This window comes from Hydra vulgaris, chromosome 15 (assembly GCF_038396675.1).
Source record: "Hydra vulgaris chromosome 15, alternate assembly HydraT2T_AEP".
NCBI classification, from domain to species: Eukaryota; Metazoa; Cnidaria; class Hydrozoa; order Anthoathecata; family Hydridae; genus Hydra; species Hydra vulgaris.
Genome location: NC_088934.1, coordinates 8,573,683 through 8,589,950, shown reverse-complemented (window position 1 = coordinate 8,589,950; position 16,268 = coordinate 8,573,683). Strand labels below are relative to the sequence as shown.

At 24.3% G+C, this 16,268-nt stretch overlaps 1 protein-coding gene across 2 annotated transcripts in view; it reads left to right on the top strand.

The window, feature by feature from the left end:
• Nucleotides 1-16,268, top strand: part of LOC136072017 (piezo-type mechanosensitive ion channel component 2-like) — a 169,344-nt gene that overhangs the window by 65,622 nt on the left and 87,454 nt on the right. For both annotated transcript variants that reach the window (XR_010644242.1, XM_065819887.1), the window contains exons 8-13: nt 1,663-1,833; nt 3,092-3,352; nt 3,495-3,639; nt 4,450-4,646; nt 6,650-6,798; nt 10,936-11,323. Coding sequence is in view for 1 of the 2 variants with exons in the window: in XM_065819887.1 (XP_065675959.1) it covers nt 1,663-1,833; nt 3,092-3,352; nt 3,495-3,639; nt 4,450-4,646; nt 6,650-6,798; nt 10,936-11,323 (1,311 nt within the window). In the remaining variant the exon portion in view is untranslated. The remainder of the gene's footprint in view (nt 1-1,662; nt 1,834-3,091; nt 3,353-3,494; nt 3,640-4,449; nt 4,647-6,649; nt 6,799-10,935; nt 11,324-16,268) is intronic.

Sequence of the window (16,268 nt, the reverse complement as noted above, 5' to 3'; positions counted from 1 at the left end):
ATAAGAGCTCTCTATCTATAGAACAAGAAAAAGGATATGGAAGAAAGGATAACTTTAAGGATAAGAAAGCAGCAATTAGTATTTGACGATCATTCTTGCAAAATCCCGGCTTATCGAACAGAGAACGAGCCAAAAGGTATACCAAAAGGTAAGTTTCAAAGTTTTTTGTTAAAAAAGTTAAAAAATTTTAACAATTTGAAGTCTTATTGAGCCATTAAATATCCAAACCAATCAGATAAGCAATCATTGACTGCTAAAACCTGAGCTCGGAAACTTTATGATGAAGTGCTTACAAAATTTAATGGCTTCATAATTATGAACGACAAAATGTACATCAAATGTAATTTCAAATATCTCCCAGGTCCAAAATTTTACACGTTAATTGTTAATGGATGTGTCAGCAACAAGTTCAATTATAAATCATTGAATAAATTTGGTAAGAAACTTCTCTTGTGGCAAGCAATATGCAGCTGTGGTTTGAGATCTCGAGCTTTTGTCACATCGTCAACTTTAAACTTGTATGTTTACATCAAGGAATTCTTGCAAAGACTTTGCAATTTTATCAAAGTCATGATATCCCCTGTTGGTTCTGGCCTGATCTTGCCTCTTGCCATTATTCTAAGAAGACCATAGAGTGCTGCAATTCGAGAGACATCAAATTCATACCAAAAAGCTTGAATCCATCAAACTGCCCGCAGTTCCGTCCCATTGAGATATTTTATGGAATTGGCAAAGAAAATTAGAGTAAGTCTGGCAAAACAATAAGTACAGCTAAAGGTTTGATTAGTGAGTGGACATTAGTAGGAAAAAAAAAGTTGATGTCAATGATTAGCATAAATGTTTGCTTATTTATTTGAAATAATGAAAAATATTAAAATAAAAAGCATTTTTATAATCTTCAAGTTTATTAGATTAAAATAAATATTGAAGTTTTTGCATTGATTTAATTATTTTTCATTTTTTTTGAATTTTTGATTGACTGAATCACTAAGTACCCAGTGGGCACGGGAGTCAGTAAGAACATAAGAAATACATCTTTTAAATGTCTTTTGAATGTTTAGGATGTCTTTGGAACATTCAAAAGACGTCTTTTTTAGGTACCCTGACCACTGGGTAGAATTAAAACTAAAAACTCTAGTTTTGGGTAAATAATATATAGAAAAAAATGTATATTTACACAAAACATTTTTCTTTTTAAATGTAGTACCCGGTAGTAGAGTAATGATAGTAATACCATAACTTTGTAATCATGAAAGTTGGTTAAAAATTATTTACTGCAATTGGTTTGAATTTGGGTTCGCAAATGTAATCAAAAATAGTATTTCAAAACTTACGATTTTTGTTCACAAAGTACGGGAGCTGGAGCCAGAGCGGAGCTGTAAAAAAAAAGCCTGATCACAGTATTTGTTTTAAGACATCAGATTTGATAACAGTTTTATATTTGATTATTTTGATTCGCGGTTTTATAATTGGTAATATTATGTGTGTTGTACATCTATTTTTTGTCAATTTAGAATCACACATCAGGACATTAAAGTTTTTAAATAGTATAAGCATATAAATCACATTTTTATCATGTGTTTTTTTATTGATATTTGTCTCACATAAATCATTGCTCTAAACTGATTTTTAAATTGTTAATTTTTGTTAACATAATTTTAGTCTCTTCTGTACAATAATCCGATGCATAGTTTATATGGTACTATTGAAGATGATACAATTGGAAAAGGTTCAACCAGCAAACAAACAGATGACACTGGCCATGGCACATTTAAAAGTATCATGTATTTTTTCATGAGACAAAGCTATGTTGCTGCTCTCATAATTATGATGGTATTGTTTTTTATTTTTAGTTCTTGTAATCTTTTTAACTGTTATTTGATTTTAGTAGTTGTGATTTTGATCTAATATCAGAAATAAAATCAAAAGTTTTAAATTTTGTTATAACATGAAAAATGAGACTTATTTTTATTGCTATTTTTTGTGACATTTTTGACAAAAGTCTTCATGGCTAGCCTTTCTCTCGCTTGGAATTATTTTGTTGTGATTTTTAAAACTTTCATATTGGATAACATTTTATTTACAAAAAGTAAAAGAAATGAATAATCTTTTGTAGATAAAAATAGAAAGATTCATGACAAAAAAATATTATTGTATAATCAAATTTTATTGTATAATCAATCAGTTAAATGAATAAAAATAATAAAATCAAATGAAAAAAAAAAAATTAAAATAATAAAAGAAAAAAAAAAAGAAAAAAAAAAAAAGAATTAAAAAAAAAGAAAAAAAAAATAAAATAAATGAAGAGACTTTTTTAGATAAAAATAGAATGATGTATGATAAAAAAATGTTATACACTATAACATTTTTTTTATCAATCAATTGGTTGTATAAAACAATGATATAAAAATATACTAAAATGGAGATATTTTGTAAAATGTTCTATTTGTTTTTCAGAAAATGTTAGGAAATTTAAATAAGAAAAAATTAAAAAAAAAAAAGTTGTTAGTGGTTGTTTTTCTGATATTTTTTTGACAAATATTTTTGCTAATTGACAATAAAAAAGTGTGAAAATTTGTCTATTTGACTTATCTTGGAATAAAGAAAAAAATGAAACACATCTAAAAAGAACAAAATTAAACCTGCAAATGAAAAAACTTGAAAAGTAAAGAAACAAATTGGAAAAAAAGGGAACCAGTAGTGAGTGAAATAAAACAACAACTGTAAACTGAGAAATGAATTGAGAGAAAACAAATACAATTAACTATCAAGACAAAAACTTAAAACCTCAATGAATAATGTTTTCAAACTCATTTTATTTCAGAGTAAAAAATCATTAGCGCAGGCGAGTAGCCTAGCCTGACTAGTCTATTTTATGCAGACCATTTGCTGCCTGCGCAGTCATTTACTCCTGTCAAATCCTGAATGTTAATTGTATATAAACATTTATTTGAAAACTATAAATCTATACTTGTTACATTCCAAATCAACTTCAAAACAGTTTTTTTTTAAAAATAGATTTGAATTATTATTTATTTACAGTATTAACAAGCAAACCATTATTTTAAACTTAAATTGATTTCAATTTTAGACTTGGAGTATTACTTATCATTCATGGTTAACGTTTGTTTTACTACTTTGGGCATGTATTAGTTGGATAACTCCATTTTCTCACTGGTTTTGTATGGCATCATCTCCTTATTTGGTTCTATACTCAGATGTTTTACTAGTTATACAATATATTTATGGAATGAATCTAAAAAATGAGCTCCCGACAAAAGAAGGAAGTTTTGACTTATCCGAGTTAGGGTTTAAAGCACGTCTTTATCCAGTTTTAGATATTGGATTGCAGGTTTGTTGAAATAGTTTTATTTTATTTTTATGTTACAGTTTTGCATAATAGAATTTCGTTTTGTAGTATAGCATATTTGTTTTGTTAGATATTTTAGTATTCATCTCTATAAAGTTTTATGAAAATATTTACATTTTTTTAGACTCTGTTTGCTGGTGTTTTTCTTATCACTTTACGACAGCATATAAGTGATAAAAAAATTATTCAAATAAATAATGATTCAATAACTAGTGGTATAGTTTTATCTTCGCTTGCAAAACCAATTATGGATGCTATCCGTAGAAGAGGTTGTATTTGTTTTCTTTTTTGTATTTTTTATGAATAGAAACTCATTAATGTTGCATATATTTTTTGATGAAATGTAGTATGAAATCAGATATAAAATTTTGAATATTATCTTTACTTTTTTTTTTTTAAGTATACAAACAACTGAAGATTGTGCTGTTTTGGATGCTTTTTAAATACACTTAAATAATGTTTTAATGCTTCAAATGTTTTATAATATTTACAATCTGTAATTTGCTTAAGATGTTGGAAAATTAAGTTTGTTGAGTTTTTATGTATGTTACTGCAATGAAATTGCACTAACACATACATAATTATTTAGCATAATCTTTGGATAATTTCATTTGCATCAACACAATATGATGCAAATGAAATTATGCAAACCAAAAAGATTTTTTTACAAATTGGCATTTAAGGGTTGAAAGATTTGCTGCAGTTTTCTGTGCTGCTTGCTTTTCATTCACTAAAAAAGAATTATAAATGATAATTAATGATAATTGATAATTAATGATAAATGATAAATAAATGATGATTACAATTTATTATCAAGTTGTGCAACTGTTTTACTTAAAAGTTAATATAAATTCATTTTATAAAGTCATTCTTACTGTTTGCCATGCAAATGATTTTTCACTAAATAATGCCAATTAACTATTAAAAATAGTAACAACTTACATGAATATTACATACAAACAAACTTACACGAATGATTAAGAAAAATTTCTATGAAACTTATTCTTGTTATACATATTGTAAAATTGTTTTTTTATTTTTATCTTTTTTAAAATTAATTTTGAATATTGATTTTACAGTCAATATTAGTGGTTCAGTTGACCCTGTTGGATCTAATCATGCTACCGAGTTCATCAAATTTATAAAGAGCGTGTTTGCTAAGTACTGGATATTAGTGTGCTGCACTGCATTTCTGATTGTTGCACTTCAAAATAATGTTTCTTTATTTCAAATTCTTTACATGGTTATTTTCTTGATAGGATTCATTATTTATAAGGTGAGCAAACTTGTTTTGCGATTTCCTCATTTAAGTCTAATAAGTTTAGTTTTAATTAAAGTTTTAATTCATGCTTAAAGTATTATATTATATGTTTTATATTATATTATAGTTTTAATAGTTTTCTTAAAGTGTTAAAAGTTAATAAAATTTACTATTTAAAATAAATATAATTTATAAAATATAAAATAAATAATAAATTTAATATAAAAATTTTAATTAAAAGTTAATTATTCTGCAAAAATGATTCTTACTTTAAAAGAAACTGGTATGTTTAATTTTGTAAATTTCAGCATACTGATTGTTAAAACATTGTTTTTAGTTTTATAAATGAAAAATTGTTTTATATTATGTTTTATTTAGAACATTTTCATTTTTATTTTTTTTTGTTTAAAAAAACCTTTGCACACAATCTCAAATAATTCGGCTGCTCAAAAAAAACTAATCATTTTTTATTTTACTTTTCCAATTTTTGAAAAACAAATCACCTATAAAATAGAAGTCATTTTGTGTGAAGCTTCACTTTATTTTGGGTAATTTACAGTTCAAGGTGTTATTTTCCTTCAATTTTTACTAAATATTTGTATAGTTTGGTATTTGAAGTTTTATGAGCTAGCTCACACATTTGATAAATTAAGATTAATTATTCTGCCATGTTTTCCCATTACTAAGAAAATGGAGTTATAAAAGCTGTAATTACTTTTCTGTAAGGATAGGAAGAAATCAATGTATTCAACAAGGACTCTATGATGCTGTTTTGAAGGTTTTTGTTGACATTGCTGATTAGATTCAAATGAGGATCTAAAACACTACCAAGATGTTTAAGAGTTATAAAGCTGATGCTTATAAAAATTTATAAGCATCAAGCGCTCTATTATTATTTACGCTTTAAAACTACTAATGTCAAATTATTTTTGTGTTTTAGCTACCATACATATTGAATAGAATTTTAATTACATCATGTTTTGTTAATGTGTTTCTGGAGTTAAATCCTTCACATGTTTGTTTTGGTTTTATGTTTTTTATTATTTTGGTACCACCAGCATATATAAGTTGTTTTGTTTAAGGATTTGTTGGCATGTTGTTTATATATGATAAGTTATGTTAATAATTAATGTTGACACAAAATTCTTTTGAGATATCAATGGTTACATTGTGACCCAAAACCATTTTTTTTGTTTCTTAATTGATGAAAACAATTTTATCAAATAAGAAACAAAAGATAAAACAATTAAAAGTTTATTTAATTTCTGCATTGGCAATAGTTGTTGATGCAAAATGCTTTTTAAAAGAATAATAAATAAAAAAATGCTCAATTTGTCTAAGGGCTCGATTTGTTGTCTTATTAGATAAATGCTTCATAAATTGAAACGTAGCGAAAAAGTTTTATTATAATCACAAATTAAAAAAGAGAAAATCTAAGCTCGTGCGTAAATTAAATTGTTTAAAAAAAGCCTCTTGGGTGAATACATTAAACAAACCAGATATTTTTATTGAGAAAAAAAAAACTAGGCAGAATTGTAAATTCAAATTAGGCTAGAAAACAGAAATAAGGTGGCAAAGTCATAACTTAATTATTTAAGATATAAACACAATTTGTTCTGGCACTTTGGGAACTTTTTAATGGAATGTCAACCTAGGTCTAGTAAATTATTTAGAGGTCTTAAAAGCAAAATTTTTTTAAGAAAATAACAAAAAGAAATTCTAGTAAAAAAAAATTATTGCACAGGTTTATAGGAAATTTATTCAGCTACTCTATGCAACTATTTGTTATAACTTTACTATTATTTGTAAGTTATAGTAGTTTATCTCTATTATTTACAAATAATATAGATAAACTACTAAAGCGCATAATTTTTCATTTTATCACTATATCTTATAATGCTTACAACACTTTTTGTGTATATTATCCTAATTGTAAAGACTTTACTTTTTAAACTTTAACTCAATATTTTTTAGAAGACTGAAAATGTTTGAAAAATTGTTTTTTTTGTTTTTTTAAGTTTTCATTGCGTGCTTGGAAAATCATATTAAGACCTTTATGGTGGTTCATGGTTATATATTCTATTCTTTTACTGTTAATCATTTACACGTATCAATTTGAAAATATGCCACAAAATTGGGCAAAAACAACCAAGTTAAATGATCAGTGGTAAGTTTTCAATATATTAAGGAAATACAGTTTTTATGAAAAATTTATGTGTTTTTGGTATTTTGTGTATCAAGAAAAATCTGGGTGATGAAGATGAAGAACTGGGTGCATGTATGGTTTTTTGTTTTGTTTTGTTCTTTTAATGTACTTATCTCCTCAAGGCTAAGGATATTTATCTCCCAAAAGCTCAAGGGGGTTACTTCAGTCAATAAGACTTTTTTAATTGTTATAACACTCTCTAAATCATTCAACTTCAAAACACGAGCTTCGACAAAAAAGGCAGCTGCACTGAGAGAAATATGTTGTTTAAAGATCTAAATATTGATGCTTTAAACATTAAAAATCTTTATTTAAAAACAAAACAATCATAAACAAGATGTTTTATTATGTTTTTTTATTTCCATATTATTTTCAGATAAATCTTTGTGTCATAATAAATCATACATATATTTTAAAAATAAAATAATTGCACCAGAAAACATTTTTTAGGTTGTTGAAAATTGAATTCTTAACAGTGACCAAATAAATTAATTTTTGTCAACTTTTTACAATTGGAATATTTGAGTTGAAATATTACTTCTAAATTGAAACCAATTTCATACTTTTTCTTTTTTTAAAAAGTTCTTAAGAGACATATTTCACGACAAATAAGACAATTGCGCGTTAACTAATTTTCTTTCCTTTCTATTATTGAATTTTAATAGAAACATCAAACGTCAACCCATCTTAATAGAAACATCAAACGTCAACCCATCTTAATAGAAACATCAAACGTCAACCCATCTTAATAGAAACATCAAACGTCAACCCATCTTAATAGAAACATCAAACGTCAACCCATCTTAATAAAGATGAATGAAAAGAGAGCATTCATAAAACGATTTCTTATAATTAAAATTATAAAACGATTATAAGATTATAAAACAATTGATATAAGATTATAAAACGATTTCTTATAATATTAAGTATTTAGTTTGAATAATATTGTATTAAATTTGTTTTGATATTTAAAAAAAAATAAGTTCAACATTAGATTAATTGGATATTATCAAATTTCTTTATTTAATTGAATAAAAATCTGTGCGTATGAGCGTAATTTTAAACAAATTAACATTAGCAGGTAATTTGAACGTTAGTTGTTTGCAAGTTTAAACAAAAAAAAAATAAAACTATTATTTGAGAAAAAAAACGAGTTTGTTAATTTTTGAACGTTAAAAGTTAATGAACTCATATTTTTGTGTGTTTAGTTTCAATTATGAATAGGTTTGGCTTTTACAAAGGAGAACGCAGTAAAAAAATTTATTTATACAAGTTTGGCGCTGTATTCTCCTCCGTAAAAGCCAGGCATCTGGCAACCCTAATTAGGAAGACCTATTACTCAGATTTTTTAATTTAAACAAAAAAATAAAAATTTTGACCGTTCAAAAAACACATGGAATTGACTGTCAATTTTCATTAAATTGAATGAGCTATTTTGATTTTTTATTTAACTTGAAGCTCTGTGAGGGAAAACTTTTGATTTTTTTGTTTTGTTAAATAGTCAAGTTTAGCATTGTGTAATTTATGGACAATTCCTAATCAGAATTAAACTATGTATTTTTTAAATCAAAATTAAATTATATATTTTTTTATCAACATATAATTATATTTTATTTTTTGGGTTTTTTTTTACATTTTGTTTAAAAACTTCATTACAAAAAGAAAATTTCTCGTAAACTATAAACAATTTTGTTTTCTGTTACTAAATATTTCGATAAAATAATTAGGTTAATAGAGTTTTTGTTGTTCTTAATTTTATTTGAGTTTTTATCATTAGTAAATAGCGCTTAAATATAACATAATTTTCATTCGAAGTTTTGTAACAAACTTTTTTACATAATCATCGTTCAAAAGTTAAAGTGGTTTTTTATAAATTTAATTAATTCTTTTATCTTACCGCTTATAGAATAATTTAAAAGTTAAAAAAGGATAAAAAGTTGTTTAATGGAAATCTTAATGTAAAATTCTTTACGTGTATGTAAATTGCCAGCAGCTTAATGCTTTATATTAAGGTACAGTTAATTATGTTTTATATGGAATAACTTCTTTTTATAAAAAAAAAATTAAATTGTCAGTATCTTCAATTCCCATACAAAAAGTTCCAGTTACCCAAAGAAATTTGCTGAAAGGGGACAAAAAAACGGTTCAAATTAACAAAGTTTAAGCTATCCAGAGGTTTGACTTAACAGAGAATTCTAATAGTAATCAATTTCAAGGGACCAAAAGAAACAGTTCAAGAAATAAAAGTTCGAGTTAATTAATTCGAGAATTAATTGTATTTATATAATATCCTGTTATATCAAACATTACTGTTATGTTAAAACATTACTCTTCAAATTTATTTATTTTATTTAAAATTATTTTTATTATTTTTTTAATTAAAATTATTTTATTTACAAATCAAGTTTAGTCATTTGTAATTATACTAAATACAAATTACTATATACAATTACAAATCTTCCGAATTAAAAATAAAAGATTAATTTTTTGCTTCAAGGTAATCTTCTCAATAATAAAATAACAAAAATTAAGTTTTTTAACTTGATTAACTATAAACTTAAATTTAGATGTTTTTATTTGCAAGTTATTTCTTATATTTTTATTTCAAGAAAATAGTTTTCTTGTTATAAAAAAAATATTACAAAATGAAATTTTTGATAAGAATTATGTTTAGCTATGTATACTACAAAATACTGTACAGGACAAGGTTCAATCGAGGATTGTTTGAATTTCAAAATAGGTGTTGGCCCTTGTTAAGAAGCGTTATGCTGCTTGCATTTTATATAGAAATGGCGATTTTAAGAATTGGGCGTTAAGCCATTTACATTACGCCAAAACTTTTTTTAATTCGAGCACTTATGGCAATGCATTTTTGAGATAATGCCAACAACATTAAGCAGTAATTAATTGTTTTTTGTTGTTGTTGTTGTTGTTGTTGTTTTTTTCTTTTTATATAAGAAAACAGGTAAATAATTAAATTTTTTTATGCTTTATGATTTAAAAAATTTTAATTTTGAATTATTTTATTATATTTAAAATAGATTTTTTAATCAATATTAATAAATTTAAATTTATTTTATTGAATTTAATTTAAATTTAAAAAAAAATTTAAAAACGCTTTGTTTTACAAAAAAAAAATTATTTTAAAAATTTCTTAAATATGTTAAAGAAAATTCTTGTTATCAAATTTAATTTAAGTTACTTTTTTATGTTCGTTTTATATTCAACTATTTTGTTTATTCATTTATAGTTTCAAATCAATAAATTTTTACATACAAAGGTGCCTAACCTTTATAACTGTATATAAATGCATTGCCAGATAAAACTTAATCAAGTCTGTAGCCAAAATTATTTTAGAGAATTAAAAAAAAAAAATTTATATAACAAATTTACAAAAAGATAATTTTGTTTTGTTTTCGAAATTGCTTTTTAACAAAAGTTTTTTTAGTATCATTTGTTTTTTAGATTAATCATAATATAAACATTGATTAGTAATGATTAATTAGTTTATGGGTAGTAGGCAAAGATTTTGTTGAACCCAAAATGTTAAAAAAAGTTGTTGATAAGTTTTTTTTTTTTTTTTAACCATTAAGAAGTTCACCCATTAAGCAATAATTTCTTCTTTTTTTTTAAGAAAAACTAAATTTTGATAGAGCAAACTTAAGACAATATATTTTTAAAAATCTTTTAAAAAACGCTTTTAACTTTTACTGATATAAATATGATATTGATTAAAGTTACATTTACTTGCATTACGCTTTTCCGTTGCACAACAAAATCTCATAACAAGTTCTGAGGTGTCTACAGACACCTTTTAAAAAGGATCATGTCAGTGGCGTGCATTAATGTAGCTTTTTAAAACAATAAAATACTTAGACATACTTATACTTAGTTTATACTTTATTTATACTTAGCATACTTAGTTTAGTCTAAAAATTCCATTTAATAGTAAAAAAAAATAATTTTAATTGGAAATGGTTTTTGTTTAAGTTAGGAAAGTGTAAACTTCCATTATTATTGGAAATTTTTATTGCAATTGTTTTTATTTTCATATTTTTATGTAAAATTGACATTAATTTTTAAAGTCATATTTTGCAGGTTGTTAGATATTGGCTTGCGATCACTAGAAAAACCTACATTATTCATAGAGCTTCTCATTCCCACACTCTTCTCTATGTCAATTGTTGTTCAGCTCCATTTTTTTCATACACCACTTGTTAAAAATATAAATCAAATTTTGAATAATCGAAAGTTTTTGAAAACTAACAAATTAACTGCACCAATAGCAAGTTGTTCGACTGAAGCATCTACTTGTACTCGAACTAGTACAGAATTAGATAAGTTTGATGAAATTTCTGATAATGTAGATAAAGGTCCAAAATTCAAAAAATGGTACGATGATTTCACATCTATTCTGTGGCTATTTGCTGAACTTCATATGCCAAAGATTGTTTGTTTTACAGCTATGATTGTTGCAATACAACAAGTAATCTGTTAAAATAAATTTTTACATTATTTTCACAACCATGCACACACATACACAAAGTTGTGTTTATGTGTATATATATATATATATATATATATATATATATATATATATATATATATATATATATATATATATATATATATATATATATATATATATATATATATATATATACATATACACATATATATATATATATACATATACATATATATATATATATACATATACATATACATATATATATATATATATATATATATATATATATATATATATATATATATATATATATATATATATATATATATATATATATATAATTAGTAAAAAACACTTATCTAACTTTTATCTTCGACTTGAAGTTTCACCATTGCTGGATCATCAGGAAGAGTTACTAAATCTCAAAAAGAATTCAATTTATAGAAAAAAATATTTTACAGGAAGTTATAAATTATTATAAAAAATTTTTAATGACTATATTTTTTTGTTAACGGGAAGTTACAGAAAGTAATTATGAAATAATTTTCTTTGGAATGGGGATAGTTTAATTTGGTTATTTGTTTTTATAATTTTTTAAGAGGTATTTATTTTCGTGCCTACATTTAGAAATTAATTCAGATTTTTTATTTAATAAATTTTCTTGATTTAAATGAGTAATTATTTCAAATTTTTCTTGCAAACATAGCATACAGTTAGATAAGTGTTTTTTACTAATTAACTATTGCTCTGTTTTTTAAGAACATTGAGCACTCTATTTGTAAAATACACTAACATAATTTACATATATATATATATATATATATATATATATATATATATATATATATATATATATATATATATATATATATATATATATATATATACACATACATGCATATATATATGTATACATATATACATACATATATATATACATATATTTACATACGTATATATATAATATATATATATATATATACATATATATAATATATATATATACATATATATATACATAAATACATATATATATAATATATACATATATATATATATATATATATATATATATATATATATATATATATATATATATATATATATATATATATATGTATATGTGTATATATGTATATGTGTGTATATATATATATATATATATATATATATATATATATATATATATATATATATATATATATATATATATATATATATATATATATATATATATAATATCAATATAAACATATTATAACAGTATAAATAACATGTTTGATATCATACTATTTATTAAAGTAGTACTTACTTTAAATTTTTAAATGTATTTAAAAAATGCACTTTTAAGTGGATTTTGAAATATAGTAAATAGTATGATACCAAAAATATAAAATGACAACAAGCATATAATATTTTGTTTTGAGAACTTGGCTTTGGCTCTTTGCATGTTTTAAGTTAGTGGGTTTAAAAAAAATGTGCAGAATAAACAAATGTAAACTTAAACTAAAATTAAAAATAAACAAACTATAAACTGGATAAAGAAATAAAAACTAAAAAAAAAATACAAAACTAAACTAAAAAAAAAAAAGCTTCATGAATGATAAAATAAATTTGAAAATAAAAATGAAATAAAACCGGAAAAAATAGAGGCATCAAATTAATTTTTTTATTTTAATTTAAGGGTTTTACTATAAAAAATTCAGAAAAATAGAAGTTTCAAATCCAAGCTTAATTTCTTCGAAACTTAATTATTTAAAAATTTGAAACTTTGATATTTTTAATGTCTACGAACATTACAAAAAAAAAAAAAATCCATTAGTAGGATTTGAACACTCATTCAATGCTGATATTACATCATGTCTCATAAAGGACACAATTAATTAACCTGTCTCATAAAGGACACAATTAATTAACCTGTCTCATAAAGGACACAATTAATTAACCTGTCTCATAAAGGACACAATTAATTAACCTGTCTCATAAAGGACACAATTAATTAACCTGTCTCATAAAGGACACAATTAATTAACCTATACGCTACATCAACGTTGCAAAGTAGTAAATTTTTTTAGCTTTAATATTTAATTAATAATTAATTAAAACACTTAAATTAAATTAATTTTGAGCTATTAATTGAGATGTTTTTAAATTAAAATATATATTAGTTTTATGCTCTTTTTATCTCTCTGGTTTATCCTTTATTTATTTTATCATTCATTAAATTTGTTTCTCTTTTCAGTTTATAGTTTGTTAATTTTTTTTTTTTCTCTTTAAATTAGTTTGGTTTTTTCAGCGTATTTTTTTAAAACATGCAAATTATTTAATTATTTAATTTGCATCTATTATCCCACCACAAAATGGATTCTTGATTTATCTTTTCCCTTTTGTTCTATAAGGGGAAAAAATAAATTGTTTTTTATTTCATGAATAGCCTTCAACTTTTTGTTGCTTCTTAACTGGTGGTTTGGCAACAACTTTTATTACCTCTGTTTCTACTTAAAATCTTTTTTGCTTTGTTTCCTTTCAGGCCTCAAAAAAGCTACTTTGTTAAAGTAGTTATTGATGTTAATAAATCATGGAGAGACTCCAGCTATAATTGTTAATATATTGTCTGAATCAGAATCAATAATATTGAAGAATAATCAATATCTTGCCCTCCATGCATTTTTATCCAAGTTTCTTTAATCCAGGGTTTAATAACACCATCTCATGTTGACATACAAATTTATATCTTGGATCCAAAAGTATGTACATAATATTTTATTAAGCAAAAAATTATAAAATCTTTTGATAAATGAAAATGAAAGTATCGATAATTTCTACTAAGGTTCTTCTTACAACTTTCCTATTGGTAATTAATGCAAATTTTTTTATCATTGCATTCTGCTGTATAAGTTGGCACACCTTTTTGTTTCAATATTCTTTGTAGCATTTTAAATGAACTATTCTAATAAGGAAATTCATTGGAAACATATTGACACTATTCTATTAAGTACAATTGAGGCTCCTGGCATTGCCAAATCTGAACTTACATTGCTAAATATGCATGGCTAAACCAGAAGAATAAGAATATCTCATAATTCCTTAGAAATCAACTCTCCAAAAAAAAGTAAACCCCAAAAAGATGAATGCCCGATAGATAATACCATGAAAAGATGATACCTGAAATTCTTTCGACTAATACTAATCACACTGGATGAAAATGATGATGAAATTATTGTTTTCACCCAGGAAAAAACTGTTAGATTTTGTGTTTCAAAGATCGATAAACCTGTTCTCAGTGCTTAAAATTTAACTAATTTTTCTTACTCCCAATCCTGTTGCATAGGTTTTTTGTCCTATCTCATTGCCAAGCAAAAAAAAGGAAGCATAAGAGTCATCAATTGCTGTGCTGAGTGTGCTGTTAAGCTAGCAAAAAATTTTAATAATGTGCTAACACTTGATGAAGCTGAATGGCAGGTAATATTTTAGATTGTCGATTATCACAGAAAACTCATGACAATTCCGTTAAAGAAAAGCTGAATAGAAAGTGGTTATTCATTACGTTATATATTGTAACATTTGTATTCAATCAAACTTATGTGATAAGAAAGTTTACTGTTTTACCACTATTTTTTTTACAACTTTGTATTTCTTGAGCAGTCACTAAAACACATTATTTAAGATTGGAATTTTAAACTTATTTTCTTGACCACAAACCACATCAAATTAGGAAGTAGCTTAATTAAAATTAATTTTTTATTTAACTATGCAATTTTGAGTTAATCTAATGTATGTATGTATATATACTTTTTTTTTTGGGATTTAGATATTACTGACTCACCAACTTAGGTGTATATACACACACACACACACACACACACACACACACACACACACACACACACACACACACACACACACACACACACACACACACACACACACACTGAGGCTTAATCATTTAGACGCATCAATTTTTTTCTCTTTATTTTAATTTTTTTCTATGTATTGTCAACTGATATGCATGCAAGTTATTATCAAAATAATTGTTGTGTTGTGAGCTAATAAAAACCACAAAAAAAATTTTTCCATGTGTCTTTATCAACATGAGAGTATGTTTGATATACAAAACACATTTTTTATTTGGAATATATCTATGATGCAATTAGGTTAATGCATAACAGTAATTATTGATTTTTAATCACTTTTACACAAATAAATTGATAAATTTTAGTGTAATTTGATCTTTTGCTCTGCCAGTATCATTTTTATTGCATTTTACGAAATATCTAAAGGAAAATATTTGACAGATGCGGAAAAAATACAAATTAATTTATATCATGGCTCAGAAATCTCACCAGCACTTTCTATACGAGAAATAGCAAGAAAAATTGGAAAGATCTGACCATGTACGAAACTACATTGCAAAAGGTGACAATTACAGTGTAAAAAAAGCAACAAATGGCAACAAAGTATTAACAAATCGGCAAACTAATCGAATTCGCTTCAAAGCAACCTAAAATAAATTGAATGCTACACAAATAAAGGATAAATTATTATTGCCTGTCACCAATAAACATGTTGCACATATTCTATGTACAACACCAAACGTAAAGTGGAAGAAACCACACCAAAAACTAATGTTAAAAAAACACCATAAAATTGCTAGATTACAGTTTGCTAAAAACCATATGCATTGGACTCATGAGTGGCAAAACGTAGAATTTTCAGATAAAAAAAAGTTCAATTTAGATGGTCCGGACTCTTACAGTTGTTATTGGCATGATCTAAGAGGAATAAATGACCCACAAACAAAACGAAATTATGGAGGAGGAAGTATAATGGTTTGGGGTGGATTTTCTTATTCAGAAAAATTGACTCTGTGTTGTGGTTTACCTAAAATGAACTCGATAAAGTATACAGAAATGTTGGATGATGTTCTCATAACTTATATGGATAAAAACATGGACGATAA